General features: G+C 34.2%; 1 protein-coding gene across 1 annotated transcript in view; it reads left to right on the top strand.

The window, feature by feature from the left end:
* Positions 1-1,331: 1,331 nt before the first annotated feature.
* Positions 1,332-16,203, top strand: part of LOC111044175 — an 87,908-nt gene continuing 73,036 nt past the window's right edge. The window contains exon 1 of the mRNA XM_039422925.1: positions 1,332-2,049. Coding sequence (XP_039278859.1) covers positions 1,441-2,049 — 609 coding nt within the window. The 5' untranslated portion in view covers positions 1,332-1,440. The remainder of the gene's footprint in view (positions 2,050-16,203) is intronic.

Raw genomic sequence — 16,203 nt, 5'->3', positions numbered from 1 at the left:
AGCTTGCAGCACAAATATACAGGACAGAGTCAATATGCCGTTTCTTTTAAAGAATGGCCTGCAGGAATCCATTCTACCAAGATTAAAAATGGTTCGCAGAGCTCTTTTCTGACATAAAAATATGTCACTGGCACCACTTGAATTGCCCCACAATAGGGTGCCATAACTGTAAATGAGAGTGGAAAAGAGCAAAATATGCCATCAACGTTAAACCAGTTGAACTTTTAAGTTTGTGATCACATGGATGCGTGTATGTAAAAGTGCACGCTTGGTTGTACATGACTAAGCTTGAAGATGAGAAACAAAATCTGGGAAGAGCAATAGGAACACTCACATTGAACGCTTGCACTTGCTGGTGCGTTCAGTGTGAGCAGCTGCATGCACTTGCATGATTCGACTTGCACTTGCTCATACGCAAAATGTCGTCATCACACCCCATATTGGTCAGGAAGAGTGAGTTGTAAAATAGCTCTACATCAACAGAGAAAAAATTTTCTGTGTATATTGTTTTAGAATACGGTAAGCATTATTGGTAGGGGGTTATTTCATATGCATCTTGATAAATGAGTGTGAGCTACTTAATGTTGAAAATTCATTTGCACATAAAATTTAATATTGATTAGAAAAAATACGCTAATGATAATGAGCAAAGCCTTATAGTATATTTTAGTTGAAATTAAAGCTGTCAAATCTTGGAAGGTGTAATGACAAATGACAATTCAGTAGGTAAAGGTAAAATACTTCATTTATTGATGTTGGAAGTTAAACTGGTTACAATGAAGAATTTATTGACTGTGATTGGATTGAATGTTACATTGAAGAGTTTTTTATAAACTTTTCCTTATAGTCTATTTTAGTTGAAATTAAAGCTGTTAAATCTTGGAAAATGTAATGACAATTCAGTAGGTTCAATACTTTATTTATTGATGTTGGAAGTTAAACTGGTTACAATAAAGAATTCATTGACTGTGATTGGATTGAATGTTACATTGAAGAGCTTTCTATAAACTTTTCTTTATAGTCTATTTTAGTTGAAATTAAAGCTGTTAAATCTTGGGAAGTGTAATGACAATTCAGTAGGTAAGGGTACAATACCTCATTTATTGATGTAGGATGTTAAACTGGTTACAATAAATAATTCATTGACTGTGATTGGATTGAATGTTACATTGAGGAGTTTTCCGCAATAGGTAAGCTTTTTCAAATTTGGTGAACAGTGATAAGGCTGACCGGTGGCGCTGTCTGTTGGTGAGTGTTGGTTTCCGAGATGGCCGACAGACAGCGCTGGCATCAACAATAACATTGACGGCTGGTCTGTGGGATGGTGGGGCTGTGGTGGAGGGGGGAGTACTGGCTCTGGCAAGGCAAGAGTGTTGGCGAGAAACTCGATATCGGCAGCGGCCCAGGTGCTATTTTTGTTTCGGTGTGTTAAATTTAGCCATGGTTGCTGTGGCACTTGTACCCCAGCAAATTTGGACCAGACTGACGGAAGGATGGAGGAACATGGCCGACTTGGCGGATAGAATAGACGACTTGATCTGCAGTTTCGACGGGCTGGGAGATACGACCATGGACACCATCGCTATGTACATGTTTGGCTGGATGCTGTTCGGCCTCCTGGTGCTGGCTGTCGGCAAGTATGTGTACGGGAGAGTCGCCGGCTTCCTGGCCGCCAGGGGCGGTAAGAGTGTAGAGGTCGCGGTGCCGCCGCCTCCGGTGGCCGCCAAGGGTACGGTAGTCGAGGGAGACGCCACCAAGACAGCAGCCGCGGTGGTCTCGGGCAGTGCCGCCCCCAAATACGTGCCTCCGACGCCGCCTATGAGGAAGCGGCTCGGGTCCAAGTCGGGCCGCCCGTCCGGCCCCGCCAAGCCAAAGAAGGCCTCCGCGCTGGTGCACCCGCCCCCCGCCGCCACCGGGCCGGACAGTGACAGTGTCAAGTGGGTCAACGAACTCTTCTCGTGGCTCTACTCCGATCTGGTCATCGTCAACGAGCTGCTCAACATCTGGGTACACAGTCTCAACGAATTCACCAAGCAGTCGGTGGCCGAGGTAAGAGAGTGTCAATTTCTTTCATTACATTTTTGTTATTATGTTACCATAGAGCGGAGAATCTAATATTTAATGCAAAGTAAACAATATTCAATCTCTGGTGCTACCTAGCTGAAAAAATAGAACTAAAACAGATCCAACAATGTTATAAAGTGAAATTAAACTAAAAGAATAAAGGCCAGTTTGCTTTGTTTAAACGGAAAAAGTCAGCTGTTCATTCAAACTCCGTGTGTAACACATTGTGATAACTGCAACCATATCTACAAGTAAGCGTGGTTTAGCGTTGAACCAGATACAAGCAATATAGTTTATGCTTATCCTTTATCTTTGATTAAATGTAGATGGTGCTTAGACTTGGAGGCCCATATGCACATGCTCGGGCTAAACGGAGAAATGTCAGCTGTTCGTTTGAACCCCGTATGAAACCCATTATGATAAATGCAATCATATCTGAAAGTAAACTTGGTTTAGCGTTAAACGTTATGGTGCATATATAGACGGTAAGGTCGATATGAAGATTCCAGCTCCCTATAGAATATCGACCTGCTATAATTATCTATACGGTACATATATTATCCTATATCTAATATCTATATCAATGACTCCAAAAACTTTCATCATTGGACAGCTGGCATCCTGTTCGCACCTCTGATGAGGGAGGGAAGGCAGTGATAAGGGCTAAGAAAAAGATCTATAGAGTCCATTAGGAAACGTCAGAACGAATCAGTCAGTTTAGAGAAGCACAACAGTAGTTCTCTTTGCTCGAAAAAGGGTATTATCCTTATGTACCGGTATGGTACCGTACTTAATTTACATACTTTTATTTATTTTATTTTATTTTTATTTATTTAATCATTCAGAATTACACACTTACAGAAAAGTACCACAGGCTTATAAGCCCAAAACGGTTCCAATTCTAATTTATACAACAGTCCAAATGTAGCTAGGTTATGTGTCACTTAACATTCATCAATTACACATCCAATTTACAATTCAAAACACACAAAAATCATTTTTAAATTAAAAAATACTTCTAAATTAAATCAATCACAATTAATAGAAAATTCCAAACTTTGAAAAAACTATAAAATTTTGTGACCGAAAAGACAAACACACTATTTAGACTGTGTTAAAACACACTATTTATATAACCATCAGTCACTGTAAACGTTATATTCGATAGAATTACAATCGCGACTATATTACTAGAAATATTAGCGGTTCTAAATGTGTAAATTTGAATGTACTTTTCAGAATACATTGAAGTGGTAAAGAATAGAGAATGATTTTTGTGAGAATTAATATCGATGCTTTTCTTTCGGATCTTCTATAGAGCTGCATGGTCTCAAGTCCTCAAACACTAGATTCAAGATAAGATTCAAGATTTCTTTATTGCGAAAAACATTTATATACAAATGCATAGCATCGTCATAATAAATTAAACATGGTAAATAAAAAGTATTTATATTCATAGAAATAAAAATACAAACACAAGCATACAAACAGTAAACAAAAATACCCTCAAATTAAAAACTCCTCTTTTCTATAAAAATATTTTTCATGGTTCTCTTAAATTTACCCACTTCTTGCTCTTTCAAATGTGCAGGATGCTTATTATAAGCTCTTATACCAAACTCCTTAAAGCAGTTCAATGTATTTGCATTATTGCACTGGTTCACTCTAAACGATTCAGAATTTCTTGTGTAATGGTTATTAATGATAAGGAGTCAGAAAAATTTGGATAAAGCAAGCAACACTTTTTTGCTGTTGGTTCAATGTACTTTTTATAATGATGATACCAAACAACAGTTCAAAATAGGTTCCAATGGAAAGTTTTCAATAATTCGAGATTGAATTTAAATTGTTTGACAATATCTTTAAATCATCCGGTTATTGTCACATCTAATAAAAATAAAATAACAGATCAAGCTAATTAGGTTTCTGAATCCTTCAAAAGCAAAAGCCATAATATTAGCCACCTTCGCACGCATGCTCTCACTCTGTTTACTTGCACTTTCTCGTCTCAATGAATGATTTGGATCTACTCTATAATCACTGTGAGATCCTTACTGACCGTGACCTTATTTCACACGCTGTGATTTACTAACGATATTTTTGAAGGCGTTAAGAAAATAGTGTATCTATTATAAATAGATACACTATATCTATTATAAATAGATACACTATATCTATAATAAATATATATAAATTATATCTACTATAAGTTGTATCTATTATAAATAGTGCATCTCGTAAGAAAATAGTGTATACTGTTAAACCGGTTCCACACTGAGCAAATGTTCGACATACATGTTCGGCGAACATGTTTGTTGAGGGGCTCAGGGAGAAACAATTTAAAAAGTTTGGACAATCATTGCTTGTAAAACAAAAAAATATTGTTTTTCAAAAAAAAAAATAGTGTTTGCTGTAAAACATAAAAACCTGTTCTCTCCACTTACAAATATTTTGTTTGGTGAGGCAATAATTGTTTGTCAAACATAATAAAATTTGCCCAAACTGTTTCAAAAAACATGTTTGTCGAACATTCGTCCAGTATGGACCCGGCTTCAGATCATATTGCCCGCCTAAATTTGCTCCAATATTATAAACACATTTATAGGGCTCTCATTGCTTATTTATATAGTAATCTTAAATCAACATAGATATCTTATTGGATCATTAATATCAAGGTAGAGTTAAAGCAAAACAAGCAATAACCTGTGGTTTGAAGTATACAACTTTTATATCGTAGGATGGATGGGGGGTGGTGAAATTATAATAATCGGGAAAGAGTATGTACTCCTTTTTCCCAATATGATTGATGTATTATTGTTTAACTTGTAAATAATATTGTTGTCCATTTTAAAATCACCAGCTACAGTGTTTAATCACTTAAATACTGTAATGGTGGTGGGGAGGACAGAACAGGAGTTAGAGGCAATACATGTTGAATGCGAGGGCCAACCATTGAAGCAGACCAACAACTTCCAGTATCTAGGTACAAATATTAGGAAGGCTATACAGGCATACTACTCACTCTGCAGAGGTATTTTTGGGAAGGCTGAAGTGAGTAGAGAAGTTAAAGTTAGAGTCTATGTCTCAATCATAGAGCCCATCCTTCTCTATGGAAGCGAAAGCTGGACCTTAAATAAAAACAAAAAAGTCAGATAAATGCAGTGCAGATGAAATGTCTGAGAAGAATAGTAGGCAAAACTAGAAGGGATAGAGTGAGGGATGACTATATTAGGGAGAAGCTGAAAGTTAAATCTATAGAGACAACTATAGAAGAGAGAACGCTCTCCTGGTATGGTCATCTTGTGAGAATGCCTCAAGAAAGAAAGCCTCGTCAATACATGGAGGCCAGGGCGCAAGGTAAAAGACCGATAGGAAGTAAGTTGGGAGGAAAACGTTTCACGGATTGCAGCAGCTAGAGGCAAGACCATGAATCAAATCAAGAGAATGGCGTTGGATAGGGACCAATGGAGGAGGTGGGTCCGAGGCAACATCCCAACGCCGTGAAAACGGCACAATGGGCGAAGAAGAAGAAGAAGAAGAAGAAAATACTGTAATAAAAGTTTGGTTTACTCAAATCGAAATGTTATTGATCCGTCATCAGTCCCGAATAACATTAATCCATTAAACAATTTCTATACAATCAATGAACATATATTTGTCACCGCTAGACAACAAATTTTCGGCCACTAGACAATTTAGTTAAGAGCTGTAATAAACTTTGAGTTGTTTTCAAATCTCTGTGTTTAATCTATTCAAGAATGTGGAGATTAATGAAAATCCTTGAATTTCACTTTCCATAACGAACTGCTAGATAATAATCACTTTTCAATAATTAAATCACGACATAGCAGTCTGAAAAGTGATGATAAATATTATTTTACTATCTGGTAAATTACTTCAATTCAGTTAGTTGACATTTGAGCCTCTCTAGCGATTATTAACTGAATCAGTGATTTGAACCTCTCAATTTCCCAATCAATCAACAAGCTGGATAGAACTGTAGAGGCTGAAAAATGCTGGTCTCGAAATAATAAATGAAAATAATTGCTTTCAAATGCTGTGATGCACGTGCCTTCAGTCTGCTACCGTACGGTAGGCCTATACTATATATATATATATATATATTATATATATATATATAATATATATATATATATATATATATATATATGGGCCCACGTAATGCACTCCTTCAATTGATAGCATTGTTTATTATTCATGAGTAACGCACCGTAACACATTACTGTAGGGTACCATATAGAAAATTGACACACTATTTTAGTACGGTACTGAGCACACAATTATTCATTCAATACGGCGTAGGCTACTGTTCATTCATTTAATTGCCTATCGGTATTGATGTTCATATTCTGTTAGTATACCTTTACTATTTCTCACCCAGTATGATTAATTTGTGACTCAATTTAAAGCTAAAACAAATAGATTTGATATCATTTCAATTTCCAAAATCCTATTTTGAATATGACAGGTATTTGCAGCTCAGCTCTATTCCGTCTTTCGGAGGAGACGATAAGTCGTCGGTCCCGACTACCTAAAAAGTAGTCCTCATCTCTTATCATCATCCCTCTCACTCATTACCCACGCACAAGCCTAAGAGCTCATGTGGGCATCACTCTTAGTATTATATTATTATTATTTAGGCAGAATGAAGCTTTTAGATCAAAGTCTTATCGATGGTCACTGGGTCATTTCAATACCAATCCATTATATACCATTACTATACAATAGTAACTCATTATAATAATAATTGTAATAGTATATAATAGTAATTGTAATAGTCACAGTGTATAATAGCTTAGAGAAACAATAGCGTAAGTAGATTTCCCATGGTATAGGACGTTTATGTCGCAACTTTTACTGTTATCTCAAGCCGATTACTGTTGATTATTGTCGAATTTGACTGTTTTGTTGGGGTGAGAGTGTATGAACGGCACAATATGAGAGACTACCAGTGTCACACAGCTTCACGGAAAAGAATTATTACATAAACTATCGACTTGAGATAACAGTAAAATAAAAGAGATAAAAGTTGCGACATAAACGCCCTATACCATTGGTTATCTTATGCTAATGTTTCTCTATGATAATAGTAATTTACTATCTATTCCTTTTTATCAACATTGCATTATTAAAAGGGTTTTCTATCCAAATAATTTCATTTCCAAATTGCAGTGGAAGAGTCCAGGGGTGTCCAGTGTAGAGGGGGGGGGGTTGGACCGCAAACTGCGTCCTGGAAATTCTTGGTGTAGAGGGGGGAGGGGGGCTCAAAATCAAATCTGCCCCTGAAGAGCGGGTGCTGTTAGTTATATTATTATGTTACTGTTATTATCACCATTCTGCCCAATCCAATTGATCCTGATGTATTAATCAATAATAGTGAGATTTCACATTCGGACAGTTGAAACAGTTTAAATGGGAAGCATTGATTATTGATATATTGATTTATTGATTGATTTATTGATTATCAATTGAGAAGCATGTTATTTATAAGGAATGATGATAGTTAGAAGTGGATCTCACTATAGTGAATATCAATAAGCATGTATGAGCAAACTAGAAATTCAGATGTGAGAATGCATGAATGAATCGAATATTGAAATTCAATACCAGTTTTTATCATCTATAATGAATGCATTAAAGAGCAAACAGAATTCCCTAGTATTCCGTATCATTGTGCTAAAATTCTATGACTACAAAATATAATATAGCGAGGTCTACGTTTTAATGGCAGTGTTTGATTAGCAATGGTATTGCTATCCTTGTCTATCATTCAACAAAGCGGATAGTGCTATCTCTTTCTCGCTTTGCCCTGTTGCCAGATCGTCTTAATAATTAATTAACAAAATATTCCATCTTAGTTATGAAAATTCATTATGAAATTATTGAAAAATATAATTTCTTGCTCAATAAAATATAATTAATTAACAAAATATTTCATCTTAGCTATAAAAATTCATTATGAAATTATTGAAAAATATAATTTCTTGCTTAATAAAATATAATTGACCGAGCGAAGTGAGGTCTAAGATTCAAGTCGACGGTTTGGCATTTCTCTTAATGTTTAAATGTTTGAATGTTTAAATGTTTGAATGTTTGAATGTTTAAATGTTTGAATGTTTAAATGTTTATATGTTTATATATTTTTATGTTGCGCATTTAAGGCGAAACGCGGTAATAGATTCTCATGAAATTTGACAGGTATGTTCCTTTTTTAATTGCGCGTCGACGTATATACAAGGTTTTTGGAAATTTTGCATTTCAAGGATAATATAAAAGGAAAAAGGAGCCTCCTTCATACGCCAATATTGGAGTAAAAATCAGACTATAGAATTATTCATCATAAATCAGCTGTCTAATGGACTATAATACTACCCGTTCAAAAACATAGAACATCTTGAAAATGTATCTTTCCATTAACGTTAGTAGACAGTTGACTATAATACTACCCGTTCAAAAACATCGAACATCTTGAAAATTGTATCTTTTCATCAACGTTGTAGACAGTTGCAGCCAGACCTGATAACAGCGCTCACACTCACATTCCGGGACGACACGTCACGGTACGATATAGGACAGAAATCTCTATGTTTATTTAGGATTTTTTCTAGACATTTTTAATTGATAAATTATTTATTAATTTTTGAGAAAACATAACAACAGGTCAATGTAACTCACTGAGCGCGAGGTCTACTGTTCACAGAACTACTAGTATAATTGATTATTATAATCGAGAATGAGCCGTTAATATCACATCAATAAACCTGTATCATCTACCGTCTATAGAAGGCATTGTTAAGACAGGATCCGCAACGTTTTTCTCCTATCTTTCTCCACTGCCATTATAACTTGGACCTCACTTTAGGTCAGATGCATTCAGTGCTTAGTATCGTGTGTTTTGCCGAGGCCTTGAGTTACATGCAGCGACTGATAACGAGTTAGGGAATTCTCGTTCTTTACGATAATGATGCAAATAACTGCTAGAATACTCCTTCTCACAAAATTAAGCTTTCCAGTCACTTACTACCAATTACTAACACACTTAGTACCATATACCTGAAGTGCTTGCTGCTACACATTGTTTATGAACTATGAATAAATTTTCTCAAATTTAGTTTAATATAATATTAGTTCTCCTAAATTTAGTTTATCGATTTTAAATTCAGCGAATTACGCCAGGCCCTCACAAACACAGGTTTAAGCCTACATGTGAGTCTCTCACAACGTAAGGGTATATTTATTGGCCGAGCTAAGTGAGGTCTAAGATTCAAGTGGACTGTTTGGAATTTCTTAAAAAAGAGAATTGGCACTCTTTGGCATTTGTTTAAATGTTTATATGTTTACGGCGAAACGCGGTAATAAATTTTCATGAAATTTGACAGGTATGTTCCTTTTTTAATTGAGCGTCGACGTATATACAAGGTTTTTGGAAATTTTGCAATTCAATGATAATATAAAAAGAAAAAGGAGCCTCCTTCATACGCCAATATTGGAGTAAAAATCAGACTATAGAATTATTCATCATAAATCAGCTGACAAGTGATTACACAGATGTGTGGAGAAGCCAGTCTATTGCTGTATTTCCATGCGGTCTATAGTTTCAATCAGGTACTTGTGGATGAGAATACTGCGTTAGGTCTACTGTTCACAGAACTACTAGTAAATATACTGTAACTGAACTGTATTATTTGTAAATTGTGAGAATGAATTGATTTGATTTGAGATGTTAGATTATCCGGTTAATTCATTGGATAAGGTATCCTAATAATCTCTCATGACAACAGTTATTCATCCTGATCAATTATCATATTGACAACAATATTTCGAAGAAATTCTAGAAAACAGAATTATTTATCCTTCCTGTTATTATGTCCAGTCCACCATACTTGACAAAAGTAGAGTACCGTACCAAGGTACTCGCCGATTATAGAAAAACACATTACATCCAGTTCGGTAGTTGATAATAAAGATAAGCTGTTCGGTGTATATTTACTGTGATAGCCGTACTGAAGAAGTTGTAAGAATTCAGTATATCCACATGGAATAAACAAGTCATTATTGTTATTTTCCCAGTAGGAGGAGGAGAGGTGGGAGGAGGAGAAAGGGTGGAGGAGAAGGGGGAGGAGTAGGGGAGGAGGATCAAAATGGGTTCTATTCAAACTGTGTTTATTATAAGGCTTAGTATTATGATTAATGGTTAGCATATTGAACTGGAATCATAGGTACTTTTAAAGGTAACGCGTACCATAATTGAAGTGCTAGATGTTTAACTATGCTTAATTGTGCTTAATTGATGATCTATGAAAGTGTAGATGTTTGATTATCTGGTTAATTCATTGGATATGTTATCCTAATAATCTCTTATGACAACAATTATTCATCATAATTATTAAGTTAGTTATTATATTAACAAGAATATTTCAAAGAAATTCATCCGGTAAATAGAATTTAGTCTATTCATCCAGTTTTTATCGACAAATAACTGGTGTACTAAATATTCACACTCTTAATTAGTTCCTTATAAATTCATCCTACTATCCTTTCTAGGCCTTTTCCATCCATATTGCAAACATCAACAATTGAAACTTGTCTTTCCATCAGAGTACAAAATCGCATTGCTTTTGCTCTGTTACTTCAAACTATTTGAGTATCTTCGTGGTATTCAGTTCTTACAATTGATTTCAAAAGTTTTAGCAATTCTCCCTTTACGAATCAGTGTTACTCGTATACTGTAATGACACGTTTCTTATAAAACCAATTTCCTATCCTTTCTAGACCTTTTCCATCCATATTGCAAACATCAAAACTTGAAACTTATCTCTCCATCAAAGAGTACAAAATCACAATAATTGGGGTTTCCCTTCAAGATTATTTGAATATCTCCATGGTATTCAGTTCTTACAATTATTGATTTCAAAGGTTTTAGAGATTCTCCCTCTACGAATCAGTGTTATTCGTATACTGTAAAGTCGCGTTTCTTATAAAACCATGATCCAAAGAGGTCGATTGAGTGTCTCTTATGACGAACCTGATAAACCTGTTAGCTTTATTTAGCAGAAACGTAAAGACAAGCCCATGCGGTTCTTGAAGACAGCTCCAGCAGTCTTCCAATAACTGCCTCTTGCAACACAATTAATTAGTCACTACTTTTATCCATATTACGAGGTCAGTGAAGAGAGATGTAATGTGTAACTCTGCCTAAAATGAAGAATAATTCAAATGTGGTAAAGTCAATAATTGAACTCAAGATTTATTAAGGCTGTGCAAAACCTAAAAATAAACTTTCTACTGGTGATATTTTACAAAGTTAAACAATTTGTATACTATCAAGCTATCAAAATGAAAATGTTTTATCAGGAAAACATTTTTTCCGATCATTACTTTTTGAGATATGAGCGCCTACAGTTTAAATTTTTGGGACAGAACATTTCAAATTCGGTAAGAGATAAATCCATGAGATTTGGAGGATATATTCTTCATATTGCTGTTGATCTAGTGAAACAAATTGTTTTTGAAAATATCAAATTTTGAGAAAGTTATTCAATTTACCAAAAATTACCATTAATAACTCAACTAAAGTTATTTTTGGTAAATTTAATATATTTTTTTTTAAATTGATATTTTCAGAAAATTTTGTTTTACTAGATCAAAAATACCATGAAGAATATATCCTTCAAATGTTAATGGTAATTTTTGCTATATTTAATAACTTTCTCAAAATTTGATATTTTCAAAAACAATTTGTTTCACTAGATCAACAATAACATGAAGAATATATCCTCCAAATCTCATGGATTTATCTCTTACCGAATTTGAAATGTTCTGTCCCAAAAATTTAAACCTTAGGCGCTCATATCTCAAAAAGTAATGATCGGAAAAAAATGTTTTCCTGAGAAAACTTTTTCATTTGATAGATTGATAGTATACAAATAGAAAAACTTTGCAAAATATCACCAGTAGAAAGTTTATTTTTAGGTTTTGCACAGCCTTAAAAGAACTTGAGAGCTCTACTCTTGTCTGCAGTGTAATATGTTGAATAATTGAAAATATTTTTCGAATTACCGAAATTATATCAATAAATTAATTAATAATAGATTGATAAAAATAAGTAGAGCATTCTATAAAGGCAAATGGATACATTCATAGAGTGTAAACAGATCGGGAGCTGTAAACAAAGGCTCGAATCAATGAACAATAGTTTAATCAAATCCTTGTATGATTAAATGAACGGTCACGAGCTATGAATGTACAGTAATGAGTTGGATATTCCGTGTTTACTGTACAAAATACATTATCTCTAAAGTATGACTGGACACACTCCAAATAGAATACGATCTTTGTTGAAAAGTGACAATATAAATAGCAAACGAGGGCGAAGATCATGCACTTTGAAACTGTATTATCTTCATAACTTCTATCAAGAAAGAGATTTTGTAAAAAGTTTGAAATACAGAACTGAATCATTCAGAGATCGTTTGTTCAGCTGAGCCCGGTAAAACACCGATCCCCGAATCTCCAATTTTTTATTACGAATAAAAACTAGGATTCAACAGAAACAGTGTATAAATTACATTACTGATAATATTCTAATATCGGGGAACCGAGCTTCGCTCGTTATTTCTATTTATTGATAAACAGGACACAATTCTCTAAAATAATCGTCTTTATATTTCACAGATGGCTATACGTCATCTTATATGAATTTCGAGGATGCGATATTTTGATTTTTCACATACTCACTTTTTTACTATCCACAGCTGTTTCAGCCAAGGATGAATTATCCTTTTAACGTCGTTCAGCGAGTTTTCTCAAGGATGAGACCTAGTGCAATCGAATCTTTATATCATAAACCTACTATGTTCCAAATTTCGTGAAAATCGTTAGAGCCGTTTTCGAGATCCGTTAAACATAAATAACCAGATATAAAAATAGCTAGATATAAAAATAACCAGATATATAAATACAGAAATTGCTCGCTCAATATAATAGGATTACGGTACCGTACCTAGCAATTACTGCAGAGTCAGTCTCTGAACAATAATAATCCTCATAAATATAATGAAACAATGAAAATTGTCTTGTACATTTTCAATAAAGGTTCAATGTACCTAACTAATCACGGAATTTAACAGTTCCGATCATAAATTTGCTACCTCAGTGCATCTCAATTAAACAATTAGCCTACCTAGCATTTGTGATAAGAATAATGTAAAGTTCCAGTGCTTGCATCTGCTGGAGTTCTCCCGTATTTGGAATGTTTTTATTATCAGTCTAACTATTAATAAAACCAAATATTAAGTCTTCTTAATTATTTTGAGCAGAACAATAGAAATTTATTTCATATATTCCTATCATTATATATCTGTCAATTCTCACCAGATTTTATCAGTATCAAATTCTTAACTGATAATAAAATCATTTCATGAATTTACATTACGGATTAGCAGGTAACAATATTGCATATAGCGATGAAGAAACATTGAGAGCTCAATTATTAAATACCGTACTCGAAATGAAAATGCAGATATTGTCTCCATTTGAAACCACTGCAGTAAGTGAGAACAATAGCGCGAATTGAATTGGCAGTGGATTGCAGTTTCTTCTATTTTTTGGCCCTTCTCCACCACTCGTTGTGCTTCGTGGCTCTTGTGATTTTCAAAGTAAAAGTTTTCTTAAAAACTGATTCGGTGATTAGAATAATGTAAAGTTTTGGTGCTTACTTCTGTTCTGCCGCATTTTTTATCTTTCTATTCTCAGTAGGTATTCTCTACTAAGGCTAGGCACACACCAGTTAGTCAAGACAAGACAAGACATGATCAGACACGTTCAGTCACAATACTTCACATAGTTGCTTATGAAGACATGTCTAATTGCAATGACTACTCAGTGTGTGTTGCGTCTTAAGCAACTACGTGAAGTATTGTGCTTTATAGAACCAAATAAGTTTTTAAATCATTTTGAATAGAAAAATACAAATTTGTTCCATATTATAAGACGAACTATTTATCAGAAACTTGTGGAAAACTAATTCGGGCTCATTCACTTAAGATATATTTTCAATATCTCACTTGAATAATTCAAATAATTCAGTTCCCTATGTTATTTATATCGAATAATAAGACTTTGTTGAAGTTCTGACACTGTGTTACTTGTAAATATTTGAAAAAACACTTACTTTTGTTGGAGTATTAAGGAATGCATTTCACTCCTGAAGAGGAGCTTCATCAGCCTCAGTAAGTGTTTTTCAAATATTTACAAGTAACACAGTGTCAGAGCTTCAACAAAGTTATTATATAGTGTTTCGTCATGGAAAGCAACTTCAAATAATAAGAATTAATAAAAACATATTTTATAGTTTCCATCACGAGCTGCTTATTATTAAATAACTTTTTCTGCTAATAAAAAGAATGACTAGCAGTCAGAAAAATACACAAACATAAACACACAAAACACAAAACACAAAACACAAAACACACAAACATAAAAATACCGACCTACAAATCATACACATAAAAAACAAAGGACCAGAGCTAGACACAATAGATCTATTTGAAATTTACTCCCAATTTAAAAGCAATAGACAAGGTATACTAAATGAACAAACCAACTTCAAATCATCTTTGATTACCTTCTCAGCCATAAGAAACCCAATAGGCACCAATAACAGCATACTAAAAGTTGCCATCCTATCCTTCTACTTGTCTTTGAGTTCAAGCAGGCAGATAGCGGACCTGCCGAAAGTTCTTGTTGTCACAGTAAGTGAATGAATTCATTTATTGAAAAATATGAATGCTATCTGAATGCTAATCGTTTTTCATTTTAATAGCAAAAGAAGTGATATTATTTTATAGTATCTGTGTTTCTGTATGATCATGATAATTATATAAATACACTAGCCATCAGGCTCGCTTCGCTCGCCATATCCGTCTAGCATGGGGGCTCCGCCCCCTGGACCCCCGACTGGATCGTCCAAAAATGAGATCATCGGGCTGCATTTCTCATTTGAGCATGCTTCATTCCATCTGAAAGTCAAAGTGCTGAGAAAACGCAGAAAAGCTGAGAAAAACGTTGGAAAAACGCTGATTTTGGGCGTATCTTTGATGAAATATTAAAGTCACCTCATCACAAAATTTTTAGACCCTAGTCAACCTCTGAACCAAATTTTAACATTTTCTGTCTATTACTTGATGAAAGAACTGAGAAATTTTACGCTAATTTTGGGCGTATCTTTGGCGTTATTTCAAATTCCTTCTAACACAATATTATTACACCCCACCTAAGCTTCTGTAGTAAATTTGAACATTTTATGTTCATTTGTTCTCGAAAAAGCTGAGAAAGCGCAAAAAACGCAGTTTTTGGGCGTATCTTTGACGTTATTGCAAATTCCTTCTAACACAACACTATTACACCCTAGCTGAGCTTTTGTACTAAATTTGAACAATTCCTGTTCATTTGTTCTCGATAAATCTGAGAAAAAGCAAAAAAACGCTAATTTTTGGCGTATGTTTTGAAATTTTTCCAAATCCGTTCTTAGTGTGTTCTAAAGGGCCAACTGAACATACCTACCAGATTTTAACGTTTTTGGTCCAGTAGATTTTTAGTTCTGCGAGTGATTGAGTCAGTCAGTGAGTGAGTGCCATTTCGCTTTTAGATATATATATATATTATATATATATATATATATATATTATATATATATATATATATATATATATATAGATAGATAGATTATTCCAAGATTAAGGAAAAACAATAATTGTTTATACTACTCCTCTTCCTTCATCACTCACTGTAACAGACAACAACTTGAATTGATATTTGAAATTCTCCAACTATAAATGATGTTACAGTACTGTACTACCTAATGTGCTAAATTAAGAAATGACTTGCATTATGTTCATATTGTTCATATCATAACTGATTACAGCAAATAATATAAGCACACCAACACAGACCCAAGGTCATGTTGCTGACATGTATGTGCCCACACAATGCAATATCATTCACAAAAATGTTATTAGAATTCTCATTCATCTCATAATCTCTATCTAACTTAAAATATCGTTGGGAAATGACTGTAATTTTCTGATAAGGCATACTACATTTGAAGGTAAACATTGA

Source organism: Nilaparvata lugens, chromosome 3, assembly GCF_014356525.2.
Source record: "Nilaparvata lugens isolate BPH chromosome 3, ASM1435652v1, whole genome shotgun sequence".
Lineage (NCBI taxonomy): Eukaryota > Metazoa > Arthropoda > Insecta > Hemiptera > Delphacidae > Nilaparvata > Nilaparvata lugens.
The sequence above is the reverse complement of the archived record's forward strand: the minus strand, read 5'-3'. Positions and strand labels throughout refer to the sequence as shown.